The following is a 17,753-nucleotide window of genomic DNA, read 5'->3' as shown; positions in this document are numbered from 1 at the left end:
ATGTAACCCATGAACCCAAGTCTGTCCCGTACTTATATATGTGACTTCTGAACCCACGTCTGTCCCGTACTTATATATGTGACCCCTAAACCCACGTCTGTCCCGTACTTATATATGTGACCCCTGAACCCACGTCTGTCCCGTACTTATATATGTGACCCCTGACCCCACGTCTGTCCCGTACTTATATATGTGACCCCTGAACCCACGTCTGCCCCGTACTTATATATGTGACTCCTGAACCAACGTCTTTCCCGTACTTATATATGTGACCCAAGATCCCACGTCTGTCCCGTACTTATATATGTGACCCATGAACCCACATCTGTCCCGTACTTATATATATGACCCCTGAACCCACGTCTGTCCCGTACTTATATATGTGACCCATGAACCCACGTCTGTCCCGTACTTATATATGTGACCCATGAATCCACGTCTGTCTCGTACTTATATATGTGACCCATGATCCCACGTCTGTCCCGTACTTATATATGTGACCCATGAACCCACGTCTGTCCCGTACTTATATATGTGACCCATGAACCCACGTCTGTCCCGTACTTATATATGTGACCCATGAACCCACGTCTGTCCCGTACTTATATATGTGACCCATGAACCCACGTCTGTCCCGTACTTATATATGTGACCCATGAACCCACGTCTGTCCCGTACTTATATATGTGACCCCTGAACCCACGTCTGTCCCGTACTTATATATGTGACCCCTGAACCCACGTCTGTCCCGTACTTATATATGTGAACCATGAACCCACGTCTGTCCCGTACTTATATATGTGACCCCTGAACCCACGTCTGTTCCGTACTTATATATGTGACCCATGAACCCACGTCTGTCCCATAGTTATATATGTGACCCATGATCCCACGTCTGTCCCGTACTTATATATATGACTCATGATCCCACGTCTGTCCCGTACTTATATATGTGACCTATGAACCCAAGTCTGTCCCGTACTTATATATGTAACCCATGAACCCAAGTCTGTCCCGTACTTATATATGTGACTTCTGAACCCACGTCTGTCCCGTACTTATATATGTGACCCATGAACCCACGTCTGTCCCGTACTTATATATGTGACCCCTGACCCCACGTCTGTCCCGTACTTATATATGTGACCCCTGAACCCACGTCTGTCCCGTACTTATATATGTGACTCCTGAACCAACGTCTTTCCCGTACTTATATATGTGACCCAAGATCCCACGTCTGTCCCGTACTTATATATGTGACCCCTGAACCCACGTCTCTCCTGTACTTACATATATGACCCATGAACCCAAGTCTGTGAAGTACTTATATATCTGACCCCTGAACCCACGTCTGTCCCGTACTTATATATGTGACCCATGAACCCACATCTGTCCCGTACTTATATATATGACCCCTGAACCCACGTCTGTCCCGTACTTATATATCTGACCCCTGAACCCACGTCTGTCCCGTACTTATATAGATGACCTATGAACCCACGTCTCTCCTGTACTAAGATATGTGACCCCTGAACCCATATCTGTCCCGTACTTATATATGTGACCCCTGAACCCACGTCTGTCCCGTACTTATATATGTGACCCATGAACCCACGTCTGTCCCGTACTTATATAGATGACCTATGAACCCACGTCTCTCCTGTACTAATATATGTGACCCCTGAACCCATATCTGTCCCGTACTTATATATGTGACCCATGAACCCAAGTCTGTGAAGTACTTATATATGTGACCCATGAACCCACATCTGTCCCGTACTTATATATGTGACCCATGATCCCACGTCTGTCCCGTACTTATATATGTGACCCATGATCCCACGTCTGTCCCGTACTTATATATGTGACCCATCAACCCACGTCTGTCCCGTACTTATATATGTGACCCATGAACCCACGTCTGTCCCGTACTTATATATGTGACCCCTGAACCCACGTCTGTCCCGTACTTATATATGTGACCCATGAACCCACGTCTGTCCCGTACTTATATATGTGACCCCTGAACCCATGTCTGTCCCGTACTTATATATGTGACTCCTGAACCAACGTCTGTCCCGTACTTATATAGATGACCTATGAACCCACGTCTCTCCTGTACTAATATATGTGACCCCTGAACCCATATCTGTCCCGTACTTATATATGTGACCCCTGAACCCACGTCTGTCCCGTACTTATATATGTGACCCCTGAACCCAAGTCTGTCCCGTACTTATATATGTGACCCATGAACCCACGTCTGTGCCGTACTTATATATGTGACCCCTGACCCCACGTATGTCCCGTACTTATATATGTGACCCCTGAACTCACGTCTGTCCCGTACTTATATATGTGACCCCTGAACCCATGTCTGTCCCGTACTTATATATGTGACTCCTGAACCCACGTCTGTCCCGTACTTATATAGATGACCTATGAACCCACGTCTCTCCTGTACTAATATATGTGTCCCCTGAACCCATATCTGTCCCGTACTTATATATGTGACCCCTGAACCCACGTCTGTCCCGTACTTATATATGTGACCCATGAACCCACGAACCCACGTCTGTCCCGTACTTATATAGATGACCTATGAACCCACATCTCTCCTGTACTAATATATGTGACCCCTGAACCCATATCTGTCCCGTACTTATATATGTGACTCATGAACCCAAGTCTGTGAAGTACTTATATATGTGACCCATGAACCCACATCTGTCCCGTACTTATATATGTGACCCATGATCCCACGTCTGTCCCGTACTTATATATGTGACCCATGATCCCACGTCTGTCCCGTAGTTATATATGTGACCCCTGAACCCACGTCTGTCCCGTACTTATATATGTGACCCATGATCCCACGTCTGTCCCGTACTTATATATGTGACCCCTGACCCCACGTATGTCCCGTACTTATATATGTGACCCCTGAACTCACGTCTGTCCTTTACTTATATATGTGACCCCTGAACCCATGTCTGTCCCGTACTTATATATGTGACTCCTGAACCAACGTCTGTCCCGTACTTATATATGTGACCCAAGATCCCACGTCTGTCCCGTACTTATATAGGTGACCCCTGAACCCACGTCTGTCCCGTACTTATATATGTGACCCCTGAACCCACGTCTCTCCTGTACTTACATATACGACCCATGAACCCAAGTCTGTGAAGTACTTATATATGTGACCCCTGAACCAACGTCTGTCCCGTACTTATATATGTGACCCCTGAACCAACGTCTGTCCCGTACTTATATATGTGACCCCTGAACCCACGTCTGTCCCGTACTTATATATGTGACCCCTGAACCCACGTCTGTCCCGTACTTATATATCTGACCCCTGAACCCACGTCTGTCCCGTACTTATATATGTGACCCATGAACCCACATCTGTCCCGTACTTATATATCTGACCCCTGAACCCACGTCTGTCCCGTACTTATATATCTGACCCCTGAACCCACGTCTGTCCCGTACTTATATAGGTGACCCATGAACCCACGTCTCTCCTGTACTTATATATGTGACCCCTGAACCCACGTCTGTCCCGTACTTACAGTATATATGTGACCCATGAACCCAAGTCTGTGAAGTACTTATATATGTGACCCATGAACCCATATCTGTCCCGTACTTATATATGTGACCCATGAACCCACGTCTGTCCTGTACTTATATATGTGACCCCTGAACCCACGTCTGTCCCGTACTTATATATGTGACCCCTGAACCCACGTCTGTCCCGTACTTATATATGTGACCCCTGACCCCACGTCTGTCCCGTACTTATATATGTGACCCCTGAACCCACGTCTGTCCCGTACTTATATATGTGACTCCTGAACCAACGTCTTTCCCGTACTTATATATGTGACCCAAGATCCCACGTCTGTCCCGTACTTATATATGTGACCCCTGAACCCACGTCTCTCCTGTACTTACATATATGACCCATGAACCCAAGTCTGTGAAGTACTTATATATCTGACCCCTGAACCCACGTCTGTCCCGTACTTATATATGTGACCCATGAACCCACATCTGTCCCGTACTTATATATATGACCCCTGAACCCACGTCTGTCCCGTACTTATATATGTGACCCATGAACCCACGTCTGTCCCGTACTTATATATGTGACCCATGAACCCACGTCTGTCCCGTACTTATATATGTGACCCATGAATCCACGTCTGTCTCGTACTTATATATGTGACACTTGAACCCACGTCTGTCCCGTACTTATATATGTGACCCATGAACCCACGTCTGTCCCGTACTTATATATGTGACCCATGAATCCACGTCTCTCGTACTTATATATGTGACCCATGATCCCACGTCTGTCCCGTACTTATATATGTGACCCATGAACCCACGTCTGTCCCGTACTTATATATGTGACCCATGAACCCACGTCTGTCCCGTACTTATATATGTGACCCATGAACCCACGTCTGTCCCGTACTTATATATGTGACCCATGAACCCACGTCTGTCCCGTACTTATATATGTGACCCATGAACCCACGTCTGTCCCGTACTTATATATGTGACCCCTGAACCCACGTCTGTCCCGTACTTATATATGTGAACCATGAACCCACGTCTGTCCCGTACTTATATATGTGACCCTTGAACCCACGTCTGTTCCGTACTTATATATGTGACCCATGAACCCACGTCTGTCCCGTAGTTATATATGTGACCCATGATCCCACGTCTGTCCCGTACTTATATATATGACCCATGATCCCACGTCTGTCCCGTACTTATATATGTGACCCATGAACCCAAGTCTGTCCCGTACTTATATATGTAACCCATGAACCCAAGTCTGTCCCGTACTTATATATGTGACTTCTGAACCCAAGTCTGTCCCGTACTTATATATGTGACCCCTGAACCCACGTCTGTCCCGTACTTATATATGTGACCCCTGAACCCACGTCTGTCCCGTACTTATATATGTGACCCCTGACCCCACGTCTGTCCCGTACTTATATATGTGACCCCTGAACCCACGTCTGTCCCGTACTTATATATGTGACTCCTGAACCAACGTCTTTCCCGTACTTATATATGTGACCCAAGATCCCACGTCTGTCCCGTACTTATATATGTGACCCCTGAACCCACGTCTCTCCTGTACTTACATATGTGACCCATGAACCCAAGTCTGTGAAGTACTTATATATCTGACCCCTGAACCCACGTCTGTCCCGTACTTATATATGTGACCCATGAACCCACATCTGTCCCGTACTTATATATATGACCTCTGAACCCACGTCTGTCCCGTACTTATATATCTGACCCCTGAACCCACGTCTGTCCCGTACTTATATAGATGACCTATGAACCCACGTCTCTCCTGTACTAATATATGTGACCCCTGAACCCATATCTGTCCCGTACTTATATATGTGACCCCTGAACCCACGTCTGTCCCGTACTTATATATGTGACCCATGAACCCACGTCTGTCCCGTACTTATATAGATGACCTATGAACCCACGTCTCTCCTGTACTAATATATGTGACCCCTGAACCCATATCTGTCCCGTACTTATATATGTGACCCATGAACCCAAGTCTGTGAAGTACTTATATATGTGACCCATGAACCCACATCTGTCCCGTACTTATATATGTGACCCATGATCCCACGTCTGTCCCGTACTTATATATGTGACCCCTGAACCCACGTCTGTTCCGTACTTATATATGTGACCCATGAACCCACGTCTGTCCCGTAGTTATATATGTGACCCATGATTCCACGTCTGTCCCGTACTTATATATGTGACCCATGATCCCACGTCTGTCCCGTACTTATATATGTGACCCATGAACCCAAGTCTGTCCCGTACTTATATATGTAACCCATGAACCCAAGTCTGTCCCGTACTTATATATGTGACTTCTGAACCCACGTCTGTCCCGTACTTATATATGTGACCCCTAAACCCACGTCTGTCCCGTACTTATATATGTGACCCCTGAACCCACGTCTGTCCCGTACTTATATATGTGACCCCTGACCCCACGTCTGTCCCGTACTTATATATGTGACCCATGAACCCACGTCTGTCCCGTACTTATATATGTGACCCATGAACCCACGTCTGTCCCGTACTTATATATGTGACCCATGAACCCACGTCTGTCCCGTACTTATATATGTGACCCCTGAACCCACGTCTGTCCCGTACTTATATATGTGACCCCTGAACCCACGTCTGTCCCGTACTTATATATGTGAACCATGAACCCACGTCTGTCCCGTACTTATATATGTGACCCCTGAACCCACGTCTGTTCCGTACTTATATATGTGACCCATGAACCCACGTCTGTCCCATAGTTATATATGTGACCCATGATCCCACGTCTGTCCCGTACTTATATATATGACTCATGATCCCACGTCTGTCCCGTACTTATATATGTGACCTATGAACCCAAGTCTGTCCCGTACTTATATATGTAACCCATGAACCCAAGTCTGTCCCGTACTTATATATGTGACTTCTGAACCCAAGTCTGTCCCGTACTTATATATGTGACCCCTGAACCCACGTCTGTCCCGTACTTATATATGTGACCCATGAACCCACGTCTGTCCCGTACTTATATATGTGACCCCTGACCCCACGTCTGTCCCGTACTTATATATGTGACCCCTGAACCCACGTCTGTCCCGTACTTATATATGTGACTCCTGAACCAACGTCTTTCCCGTACTTATATATGTGACCCAAGATCCCACGTCTGTCCCGTACTTATATATGTGACCCCTGAACCCACGTCTCTCCTGTACTTACATATATGACCCATGAACCCAAGTCTGTGAAGTACTTATATATCTGACCCCTGAACCCACGTCTGTCCCGTACTTATATATGTGACCCATGAACCCACATCTGTCCCGTACTTATATATATGACCCCTGAACCCACGTCTGTCCCGTACTTATATATCTGACCCCTGAACCCACGTCTGTCCCGTACTTATATAGATGACCTATGAACCCACGTCTCTCCTGTACTAATATATGTGACCCCTGAACCCATATCTGTCCCGTACTTATATATGTGACCCCTGAACCCACGTCTGTCCCGTACTTATATATGTGACCCATGAACCCACGTCTGTCCCGTACTTATATAGATGACCTATGAACCCACGTCTCTCCTGTACTAATATATGTGACCCCTGAACCCATATCTGTCCCGTACTTATATATGTGACCCATGAACCCAAGTCTGTGAAGTACTTATATATGTGACCCATGAACCCACATCTGTCCCGTACTTATATATGTGACCCATGATCCCACGTCTGTCCCGTACTTATATATGTGACCCATGATCCCACGTCTGTCCCGTACTTATATATGTGACCCATCAACCCACGTCTGTCCCGTACTTATATATGTGACCCATGAACCCACGTCTGTCCCGTACTTATATATGTGACCCCTGAACCCACGTCTGTCCCGTACTTATATATGTGACCCATGAACCCACGTCTGTCCCGTACTTATATATGTGACCCCTGAACCCATGTCTGTCCCGTACTTATATATGTGACTCCTGAACCAACGTCTGTCCCGTACTTATATAGATGACCTATGAACCCACGTCTCTCCTGTACTAATATATGTGACCCCTGAACCCATATCTGTCCCGTACTTATATATGTGACCCCTGAACCCACGTCTGTCCCGTACTTATATATGTGACCCCTGAACCCAAGTCTGTCCCGTACTTATATATGTGACCCATGAACCCACGTCTGTGCCGTACTTATATATGTGACCCCTGACCCCACGTATGTCCCGTACTTATATATGTGACCCCTGAACTCACGTCTGTCCCGTACTTATATATGTGACCCCTGAACCCATGTCTGTCCCGTACTTATATATGTGACTCCTGAACCCACGTCTGTCCCGTACTTATATAGATGACCTATGAACCCACGTCTCTCCTGTACTAATATATGTGTCCCCTGAACCCATATCTGTCCCGTACTTATATATGTGACCCCTGAACCCACGTCTGTCCCGTACTTATATATGTGACCCATGAACCCACGAACCCACGTCTGTCCCGTACTTATATAGATGACCTATGAACCCACATCTCTCCTGTACTAATATATGTGACCCCTGAACCCATATCTGTCCCGTACTTATATATGTGACTCATGAACCCAAGTCTGTGAAGTACTTATATATGTGACCCATGAACCCACATCTGTCCCGTACTTATATATGTGACCCATGATCCCACGTCTGTCCCGTACTTATATATGTGACCCATGATCCCACGTCTGTCCCGTAGTTATATATGTGACCCCTGAACCCACGTCTGTCCCGTACTTATATATGTGACCCATGATCCCACGTCTGTCCCGTACTTATATATGTGACCCCTGAACCCAAGTCTGTCCCGTACTTATATATGTGACCCATGAACCCACGTATGTCCCGTACTTATATATGTGACCCCTGACCCCACGTATGTCCCGTACTTATATATGTGACCCCTGAACTCACGTCTGTCCCGTACTTATATATGTGACCCCTGAACCCATGTCTGTCCCGTACTTATATATGTGACTCCTGAACCAACGTCTGTCCCGTACTTATATATGTGACCCAAGATCCCACGTCTGTCCCGTACTTATATAGGTGACCCCTGAACCCACGTCTGTCCCGTACTTATATATGTGACCCCTGAACCCACGTCTCTCCTGTACTTACATATATGACCCATGAACCCAAGTCTGTGAAGTACTTATATATGTGACCCCTGAACCAACGTCTGTCCCGTACTTATATATGTGACCCCTGAACCAACGTCTGTCCCGTACTTATATATGTGACCCCTGAACCCACGTCTGTCCCGTACTTATATATGTGACCCCTGAACCCACGTCTGTCCCGTACTTATATATCTGACCCCTGAACCCACGTCTGTCCCGTACTTATATATGTGACCCATGAACCCACATCTGTCCCGTACTTATATATCTGACCCCTGAACCCACGTCTGTCCCGTACTTATATATCTGACCCCTGAACCCACGTCTGTCCCGTACTTATATAGGTGACCCATGAACCCACGTCTCTCCTGTACTTATATATGTGACCCCTGAACCCACGTCTGTCCCGTACTTACAGTATATATGTGACCCATGAACCCAAGTCTGTGAAGTACTTATATATGTGACCCATGAACCCATATCTGTCCCGTACTTATATATGTGACCCATGAACCCACGTCTGTCCTGTACTTATATATGTGACCCCTGAACCCACGTCTGTCCCGTACTTATATATGTGACCCATGAACCCACGTCTGTCCCGTACTTATATATGTGACCCCTGAACCAACGTCTGTCCCGTACTTATATATGTGACCCCTGAACCAACGTCTGTCCCGTACTTATATATGTGACTCCTGAACCCACGTCTGTCCCGTACTTATATATGTGACCCCTGAACCCACGTCTGTCCCGTACTTATATATCTGACCCCTGAACCCACGTCTGTCCCGTACTTATATATGTGACCCATGAACCCACATCTGTCCCGTACTTATATATCTGACCCCTGAACCCACGTCTGTCCCGTATTATATATCTTACCCCTGAACCCACGTCTGTCCCGTACTTATATAGGTGACCCATGAACCCACGTCTCTCCTGTACTTATATATGTGACCCCTGAACCCACGTCTGTCCCGTACTTACAGTATATATGTGACCCATGAACCCAAGTCTGTGAAGTACTTATATATGTGACCCATGAACCCATATCTGTCCCGTACTTATATATGTGACCCATGAACCCACGTTTGTCCCGTACTTATATATGTGACCCCTGAACCCACGTCTGTCCCGTACTTATATATGTGACCCCTGAACCCACGTCTGTCCCGTACTTATATATGTGACCCATGAACCCACGTCTGTCCCGTACTTATATATGTGACCAATGAACCCAAGTCTGTGAAGTACTTATATATGTGACCCATGAACCCATATCTGTCCCGTACTTATATATGTGACCCATGATCCCACGTCTGTCCCGTACTTATATATGTGAACCCACGTCTGTCCCGTACTTATATATGTGACCCATGATCCCAAGTCTGTGAAGTACTTATATATGTGACCCATGAACCCACGTCTGTCCCGTACTTATATATGTGACCCATGAACCCACGTCTGTCCCGTACTTATATATGTGACCCATGATCCCACGTCTGTCCCATACTTATATATGTGACCCATGAACCCACGTCTGTCCCGTACTTATATATGTGACCCCTGAACCCACGTCTGTCCCGTACTTATATATGTGACCTCTGACCCCACATCTGTCCCGTACTTATATATCTGACCCCTGAACCCACGTCTGTCCCGTACTTATATATGTGACCCCTGAACCCACGTCTGTCCCGTACTTATATATCTGACCCCTGAACCCACGTCTGTCCCGTACTTATATATGTGACCCATGAACCCACATCTGTCCCGTACTTATATATCTGACCCCTGAACCCACGTCTGTCCCGTACTTATATATCTGACCCCTGAACCCACGTCTGTCCCGTACTTATATAGGTGACCCATGAACCCACGTCTCTCCTGTACTTATATATGTGACCCCTGAACCCACGTCTGTCCCGTACTTACAGTATATATGTGACCCATGAACCCAAGTCTGTGAAGTACTTATATATGTGACCCATGAACCCATATCTGTCCCGTACTTATATAGGTGACCCATGAACCCACGTCTGTCCCGTACTTATATATGTGACCCCTGAACCCACGTCTGTCCCGTACTTATATATGTGACCCCTGAACCCACATCTGTCCCGTACTTATATATGTGACCCCTGAACCCACGTCTGTCCCGTACTTATATATGTGACCCATGAACCCACGTCTGTCCCGTACTTATATATGTGACCCCTGAACCCACGTCTGTCCCGTACTTATATATGTGACCCCTGAACCCACGTCTGTCCCGTACTTATATATGTGACCCCTGAACCCACGTCTGTCCCGTACTTATATATGTGACCCATGAACCCACATCTGTCCCGTACTTATATATCTGACCCCTGAACCCACGTCTGTCCCGTACTTATATATCTGACCCCTGAACCCACGTCTGTCCCGTACTTATATAGGTGACCCATGAACCCACGTCTCTCCTGTACTTATATATGTGACCCCTGAACCCACGTCTGTCCCGTACTTATATATCTGACCCTGAACCCACGTCTGTCCCATACTTATATATGTGACCCATGAACCCACATCTGTCCCGTACTTATATATCTGACCCCTGAACCCACGTCTGTCCCGTACTTATATATCTGACCCCTGAACCCACGTCTGTCCCGTACTTATATAGGTGACCCATGAACCCACGTCTCTCCTGTACTTATATATGTGACCCCTGAACCCACGTCTGTCCCGTACTTACAGTATATATGTGACCCATGAACCCAAGTCTGTGAAGTACTTATATATGTGACCCATGAACCCATATCTGTCCCGTACTTATATAGGTGACCCATGAACCCACGTCTGTCCCGTACTTATATATGTGACCCCTGAACCCACGTCTGTCCCGTACTTATATATGTGACCCCTGAACCCACGTCTGTCCCGTACTTATATATGTGACCCATGAACCCAAGTCTGTGAAGTACTTATATATGTGACCCATGAACCCATATCTGTCCCGTACTTATATATGTGACCCATGAACCCAAGTCTGTCCCGTACTTATATATGTGACCCATGAACCCACGTCTGTCCCGTACTTATATATGTGACCCATGATCCCAAGTCTGTGAAGTACTTATATATGTGACCCATGAACCCACGTCTGTCCCGTACTTATATATGTGAACCCACGTCTGTCCCATACTTATATATGTGACCCATGATCCCAAGTCTGTGAAGTACTTATATATGTGACCCATGAACCCACGTCTGTCCCGTACTTATATATGTGACCCATGAACCCACGTCTGTCCCGTACTTATATATGTGACCCATGATCCCACGTCTGTCCCATACTTATATATGTGACCCATGAACCCACGTCTGTCCCGTACTTATATATGTGACCCATGAACCCACGTCTGTCCCGTACTTATATATATGACCCCTGAACCCACATCTGTCCCGTACTTATATATGTGACCCCTGAACCCACGTCTGTCCCGTACTTATATATGTGACCCATGAACCCACGTCTGTCCCGTACTTATATATGTGACCCATGAACCCACGTCTGTCCCGTACTTATATATGTGACCCCTGAACCCACGTCTGTCCCGTACTTATATATGTGACCCATGATCCCACGTCTGTCCCGTACTTATATATGTGACCCATGAACCCACGTCTGTCCCGTACTTATATATGTGACCCATGATCCCACGTCTGTCCCGTACTTATATATGTGACCCATGAACCCACGTCTGTCCCGTACTTATATATGTGACCCAAGATCCCACGTCTGTCCCGTACTTATATATGTGACCCATGAACCCACGTCTGTCCCGTACTTATATATGTGACCCCTGAACCCAAGTCTGTCCCGTACTTATATATGTGACCCAAGATCCCACGTTTGTCCCGTACTTATATATGTGACCCATGAACCCACGTCTGTCCCGTACTTATATATGTGACCCCCTGAACCCACGTCTGTCCCGTACTTATATATGTGACCCATTAACCCAAGTCTGTCCCGTACTTATATATGTGACCCAAGATCCCACGTTTGTCCCGTACTTATATATGTGACCCATGAACCCACGTCTGTCCCGTACTTATATATGTGACCCCTGAACCCAAGTCTGTCCCGTACTTATATATGTGACCCATGAACCCACGTCTGTCCCATACTTATATATGTGACCCATGAACCCACATCTGTCCCGTACTTATATATGTGACCCATGAACCCACGTCTGTCCCGTACTTATATATGTGACCCCTGACCCCACGTCTGTCCCGTACTTATATATGTGACCCATGAACCCACGTCTGTCCCGTACTTATATATGTGACCCATGAACCCAAGTCTGTCCCATACTTATATATGTGACCCATGAACCCACGTCTGTCCCGTACTTATATATGTGACCCCTGAACCAATGTCTGTCTCGTTCTTATATATGTGACCCAAGAACCTACGTCTGTCCCGTACTTATATATGTGACCCAAGATCCCACGTCTGTCCCGTACTTATATATGTGACCCACTGAACCAATGTCTGTCTCGTTCTTATATATGTGACCCATGAACCCAAGTGTGTACAGGACAGATATGGGGTCAGGGGTCACATATATAAGTACATTTTAATTGCTGATTCTCACCAAAGTCACGTGTTGTTTGTTGGAGAAGCTGAAATGCTCCACAGCTTGTAGGGACTGTAGGATGCTGGAGTGTTGGGTCATATCCGTGACCAAGATCAACTCAACAATTCCCTAAGACAATGTGTAAATATTAGTTCTCCCACACGGACCGGAGGACCTGTAGAAAACAGCAATAATTCCATATTTACCTCTAGGATCTCCCTGGCCTCCTCCGGTTCTGTATGGTGGAAAATATTACATTGTGGCTGGTGTAGGATGTGCATGGCGACCGCGCAGTGATGGTTCTCCAGTGGGGACTTGTTCTCGTATCGCCGAGCTAGTTCTGTGCCGGCATTAACCTGGTAACTGAGCACAGGAGAAGAGAATGTAGTGTATAGAGGACAAGAGAGGAGAATGTAGTGTATAGAGGACAAGAGAGGAGAATGTAGTGTATACAGGACAGGAGTGGGGAATGTAGCGTATACAGGACAGGAGTGGGGAATGTAGTGTATACAGGACAGGAGAGGAGAATGTAGTGTATACAGGACAGGAGAATGTAGCGTATACAGGACAGGAGAAGAGAATGTAGCGTATACAGGACAGGAGAAGAGAATGTAGCGTATACAGGACAGGAGAGGAGAATGTAGCGTATACAGGACAGGAGTGGGGAACAGTGTTCCCTCTAAGCTGTGCGCGCGCACACAACTCGACAAGTGTGCGCACAGACATTACAACGGAGCGCACAAACAGCAGTGGTCCCTTTTTGCAGTTGTGGACTCAATTAATGTGTTTCACCTATTAAATACATTGTGTACTGTATTTTGAATGTTTAATATAATTTTGAAGTAAAGTTAACACAAATGCTGAGCGTCATTTTCCAGTTATATATGTGACGCACAAAAAATTTAATTTCCTTCCACAGTTGCACAGCCAAAATCTTTTGCCGCACACAGCCTTCGTAAAATTAGAGGGAACATTGGTGGGGAATGTAGCGTATACAGGACAGGAGTGAGGAATGTAGCGTATACAGGACAGGAGTGGGGAATGTAGCGTATACAGGACAGGAGTGGGGAATGTAGCGTATACAGGACAGGAGTGGGGAATGTAGCGTATACAGGACAGGAGTGAGGAATGTAACGTATACAGGACAGGAGTGGGGAATGTAGCGTATACAGGACAGGAGTGGGGAATGTAGCGTATACAGGACAGGAGTGGGGAATGTAGCGTATACAGGACAGGAGTGGGGAATGTAGCGTATACAGGACAGGAGTGGGGAATGTAGCGTATACAGGACAGGAGTGGGGAATGTAGCGTATACAGGACAGGAGTGGGGAATGTAGCGTATACAGGACAGGAGTGTTGAATGTAGCGTATACAGGACAGGAGTGGGGAATGTAGCGTATACAGGACAGGAGTGGGGAATGTAGCGTATACAGGACAGGAGTGGGGAATGTAGCGTATACAGGACAGGAGTGGGGAATGTAGCGTATACAGGACAGGAGTGGGGAATGTAGCGTATACAGGACAGGAGTGGGGAATGTAGCGTATACAGGACAGGAGTGGGGAATGTAGCGTATACAGGACAGGAGTGGGGAATGAAGCGTATACAGGACAGGAGTGGGGAATGAAGCGTATACAGGACAGGAGTGGGGAATGTAGCGTATACAGGACAGGAGTGGGGAATGTAGCGTATACAGGACAGGAGTGGGGAATGTAGCGTATACAGGACAGGAGAGGAGAATGTAGCGTATACTGGACAGGAGAGGAGAATGTAGCGTATGCAGGACAGGAGTGGGGAATGTAGCGTATGCAGGACAGGAGTGGGGAATGTAGCGTATGCAGGACAGGAGTGAGGAATGTAGCGTATACAGGACAGGAGTGGGAAATGTAGCGTATACAGGACAGGAGAGGAGAATGTAGCGTATACAGGACAGGAGAGGAGAATGTAGCGTATACAGGACAGGAGTGAGGAATGTAGCGTATACAGGACTGAAAGTGGGGAATGTAGCGTATGCAGGACAGGAGTGGGGAATGTAGCGTATGCAGGACAGGAGTGAGGAATGTAGCGTATACAGGACAGGAGTGGGAAATGTAGCGTATACAGGACAGGAGAGGAGAATGTAGCGTATACAGGACAGGAGAGGAGAATGTAGCGTATACAGGACAGGAGTGAGGAATGTAGCGTATACAGGACAGGAGTGGGGAATGTAGCGTATACAGGACAGGAGTGGGGAATGTAGCGTATACAGGACAGGAGTGAGTAATGTAGCGTATACAGGACAGGAGTGGGGAATGTAGCGTATACAGGACAGGAGTGGGGAATGTAGCGTATACAGGACAGGAGTGGGGAATGTAGCGTATACAGGACAGGAGTGGGGAATGTAGCGTATACAGGACAGGAGTGGGGAATGTAGCGTATACAGGACAGGAGTGAGGAATGTAGCGTATACAGGACAGGAGAGGAGAATGTAGCGTATACAGGACAGGAGTGGGGAATGTAGCGTATACAGGACAGGAGTGAGGAATGTAGCGTATACAGGACAGGAGAGGAGAATGTAGCGTATACAGGACAGGAGTGGGGAATGTAGCGTATACAGGACAGGAGTGGGGAATGTAGCGTATACAGGACAGGAGTGGGGAATGAAGCGTATACAGGACAGGAGTGAGGAATGTAGCGTATACAGGACAGGAGTGGGGAATGTAGCGTATACAGGACAGGAGTGGGGAATGTAGCGTATACAGGACAGGAGAATGTAGCGTATACAGGACAGGAGTGGGGAATGTAGCGTATACAGGACAGGAGTGAGGAATGTAGCGTATACAGGACAGGAGTGGGGAATGTAGCGTATACAGGACAGGAGTGGGGAATGTAGCGTATACAGGACAGGAGTGGGGAATGTAGCGTATACAGGACAGGAGTGAGGAATGTAACGTATACAGGACAGGAGTGGGGAATGTAGCGTATACAGGACAGGAGTGGGGAATGTAGCGTATACAGGACAGGAGTGGGGAATGTAGCGTATACAGGACAGGAGTGGGGAATGTAGCGTATACAGGACAGGAGTGGGGAATGTAGCGTATACAGGACAGGAGTGGGGAATGTAGCGTATACAGGACAGGAGTGGGGAATGTAGCGTATACAGGACAGGAGTGTTGAATGTAGCGTATACAGGACAGGAGTGGGGAATGTAGCGTATACAGGACAGGAGTGGGGAATGTAGCGTATACAGGACAGGAGTGGGGAATGTAGCGTATACAGGACAGGAGTGGGGAATGTAGCGTATACAGGACAGGAGTGGGGAATGTAGCGTATACAGGACAGGAGTGGGGAATGTAGCGTATACAGGACAGGAGTGGGGAATGTAGCGTATACAGGACAGGAGTGGGGAATGTAGCGTATACAGGACAGGAGTGGGGAATAAAGCGTATACAGGACAGGAGTGGGGAATGAAGCGTATACAGGACAGGAGTGGGGAATGTAGCGTATACAGGACAGGAGTGGGGAATGTAGCGTATACAGGACAGGAGTGGGGAATGTAGCGTATACAGGACAGGAGAGGAGAATGTAGCGTATACTGGACAGGAGAGGAGAATGTAGCGTATGCAGGACAGGAGTGGGGAATGTAGCGTATGCAGGACAGGAGTGGGGAATGTAGCGTATGCAGGACAGGAGTGGGGAATGTAGCGTATGCAGGACAGGAGTGAGGAATGTAGCGTATACAGGACAGGAGTGGGAAATGTAGCGTATACAGGACAGGAGAGGAGAATGTAGCGTATACAGGACAGGAGAGAGGAATGTAGCGTATACAGGACTGAAAGTGGGGAATGTAGCGTATACAGGACAGGAGTGGGAAATGTAGCGTATACAGGACAGGAGAGGAGAATGTAGCGTATACAGGACAGGAGTGAGGAATGTAGCGTATACAGGACTGAAAGTGGGGAATGTAGCGTATGCAGGACAGGAGTGGGGAATGTAGCGTATGCAGGACAGGAGTGAGGAATGTAGCGTATACAGGACAGGAGTGGGAAATGTAGCGTATACAGGACAGGAGAGGAGAATGTAGCGTATACAGGACAGGAGAGGAGAATGTAGCGTATACAGGACAGGAGTGAGGAATGTAGCGTATACAGGACAGGAGTGGGGAATGTAGCGTATACAGGACAGGAGTGGGGAATGTAGCGTATGCAGGACAGGAGTGGGGAATGTAGCGTATACAGGACAGGAGAGGAGAATGTAGCGTATACAGGACAGGAGAGGAGAATGTAGCGTATACAGGACAGGAGTGAGGAATGTAGCGTATACAGGACAGGAGTGGGGAATGTAG

At 47.2% G+C, this 17,753-nt stretch overlaps 1 protein-coding gene across 1 annotated transcript in view; it reads right to left on the bottom strand.

Annotated features, from left to right (window-relative positions):
• LOC146059899 (high affinity cGMP-specific 3',5'-cyclic phosphodiesterase 9A-like) overlaps positions 1-17,753 on the bottom strand; it is a 132,978-nt gene that overhangs the window by 44,032 nt on the left and 71,193 nt on the right. The window contains exons 5-6 of the mRNA XM_083172542.1: positions 13,638-13,794; positions 13,450-13,560 (exon numbers count right to left, since the gene is read on the bottom strand). Of these exons, the coding sequence (XP_083028668.1) occupies positions 13,450-13,560; positions 13,638-13,794 (268 nt within the window). The remainder of the gene's footprint in view (positions 1-13,449; positions 13,561-13,637; positions 13,795-17,753) is intronic.

This window comes from Crinia signifera, chromosome 2 (genome assembly GCF_055691185.1).
Source record: "Crinia signifera chromosome 2, ASM5569118v1, whole genome shotgun sequence".
Taxonomy (NCBI): domain Eukaryota; kingdom Metazoa; phylum Chordata; class Amphibia; order Anura; family Myobatrachidae; genus Crinia; species Crinia signifera.
This window is presented reverse-complemented; position numbering and strand designations above follow the sequence as displayed.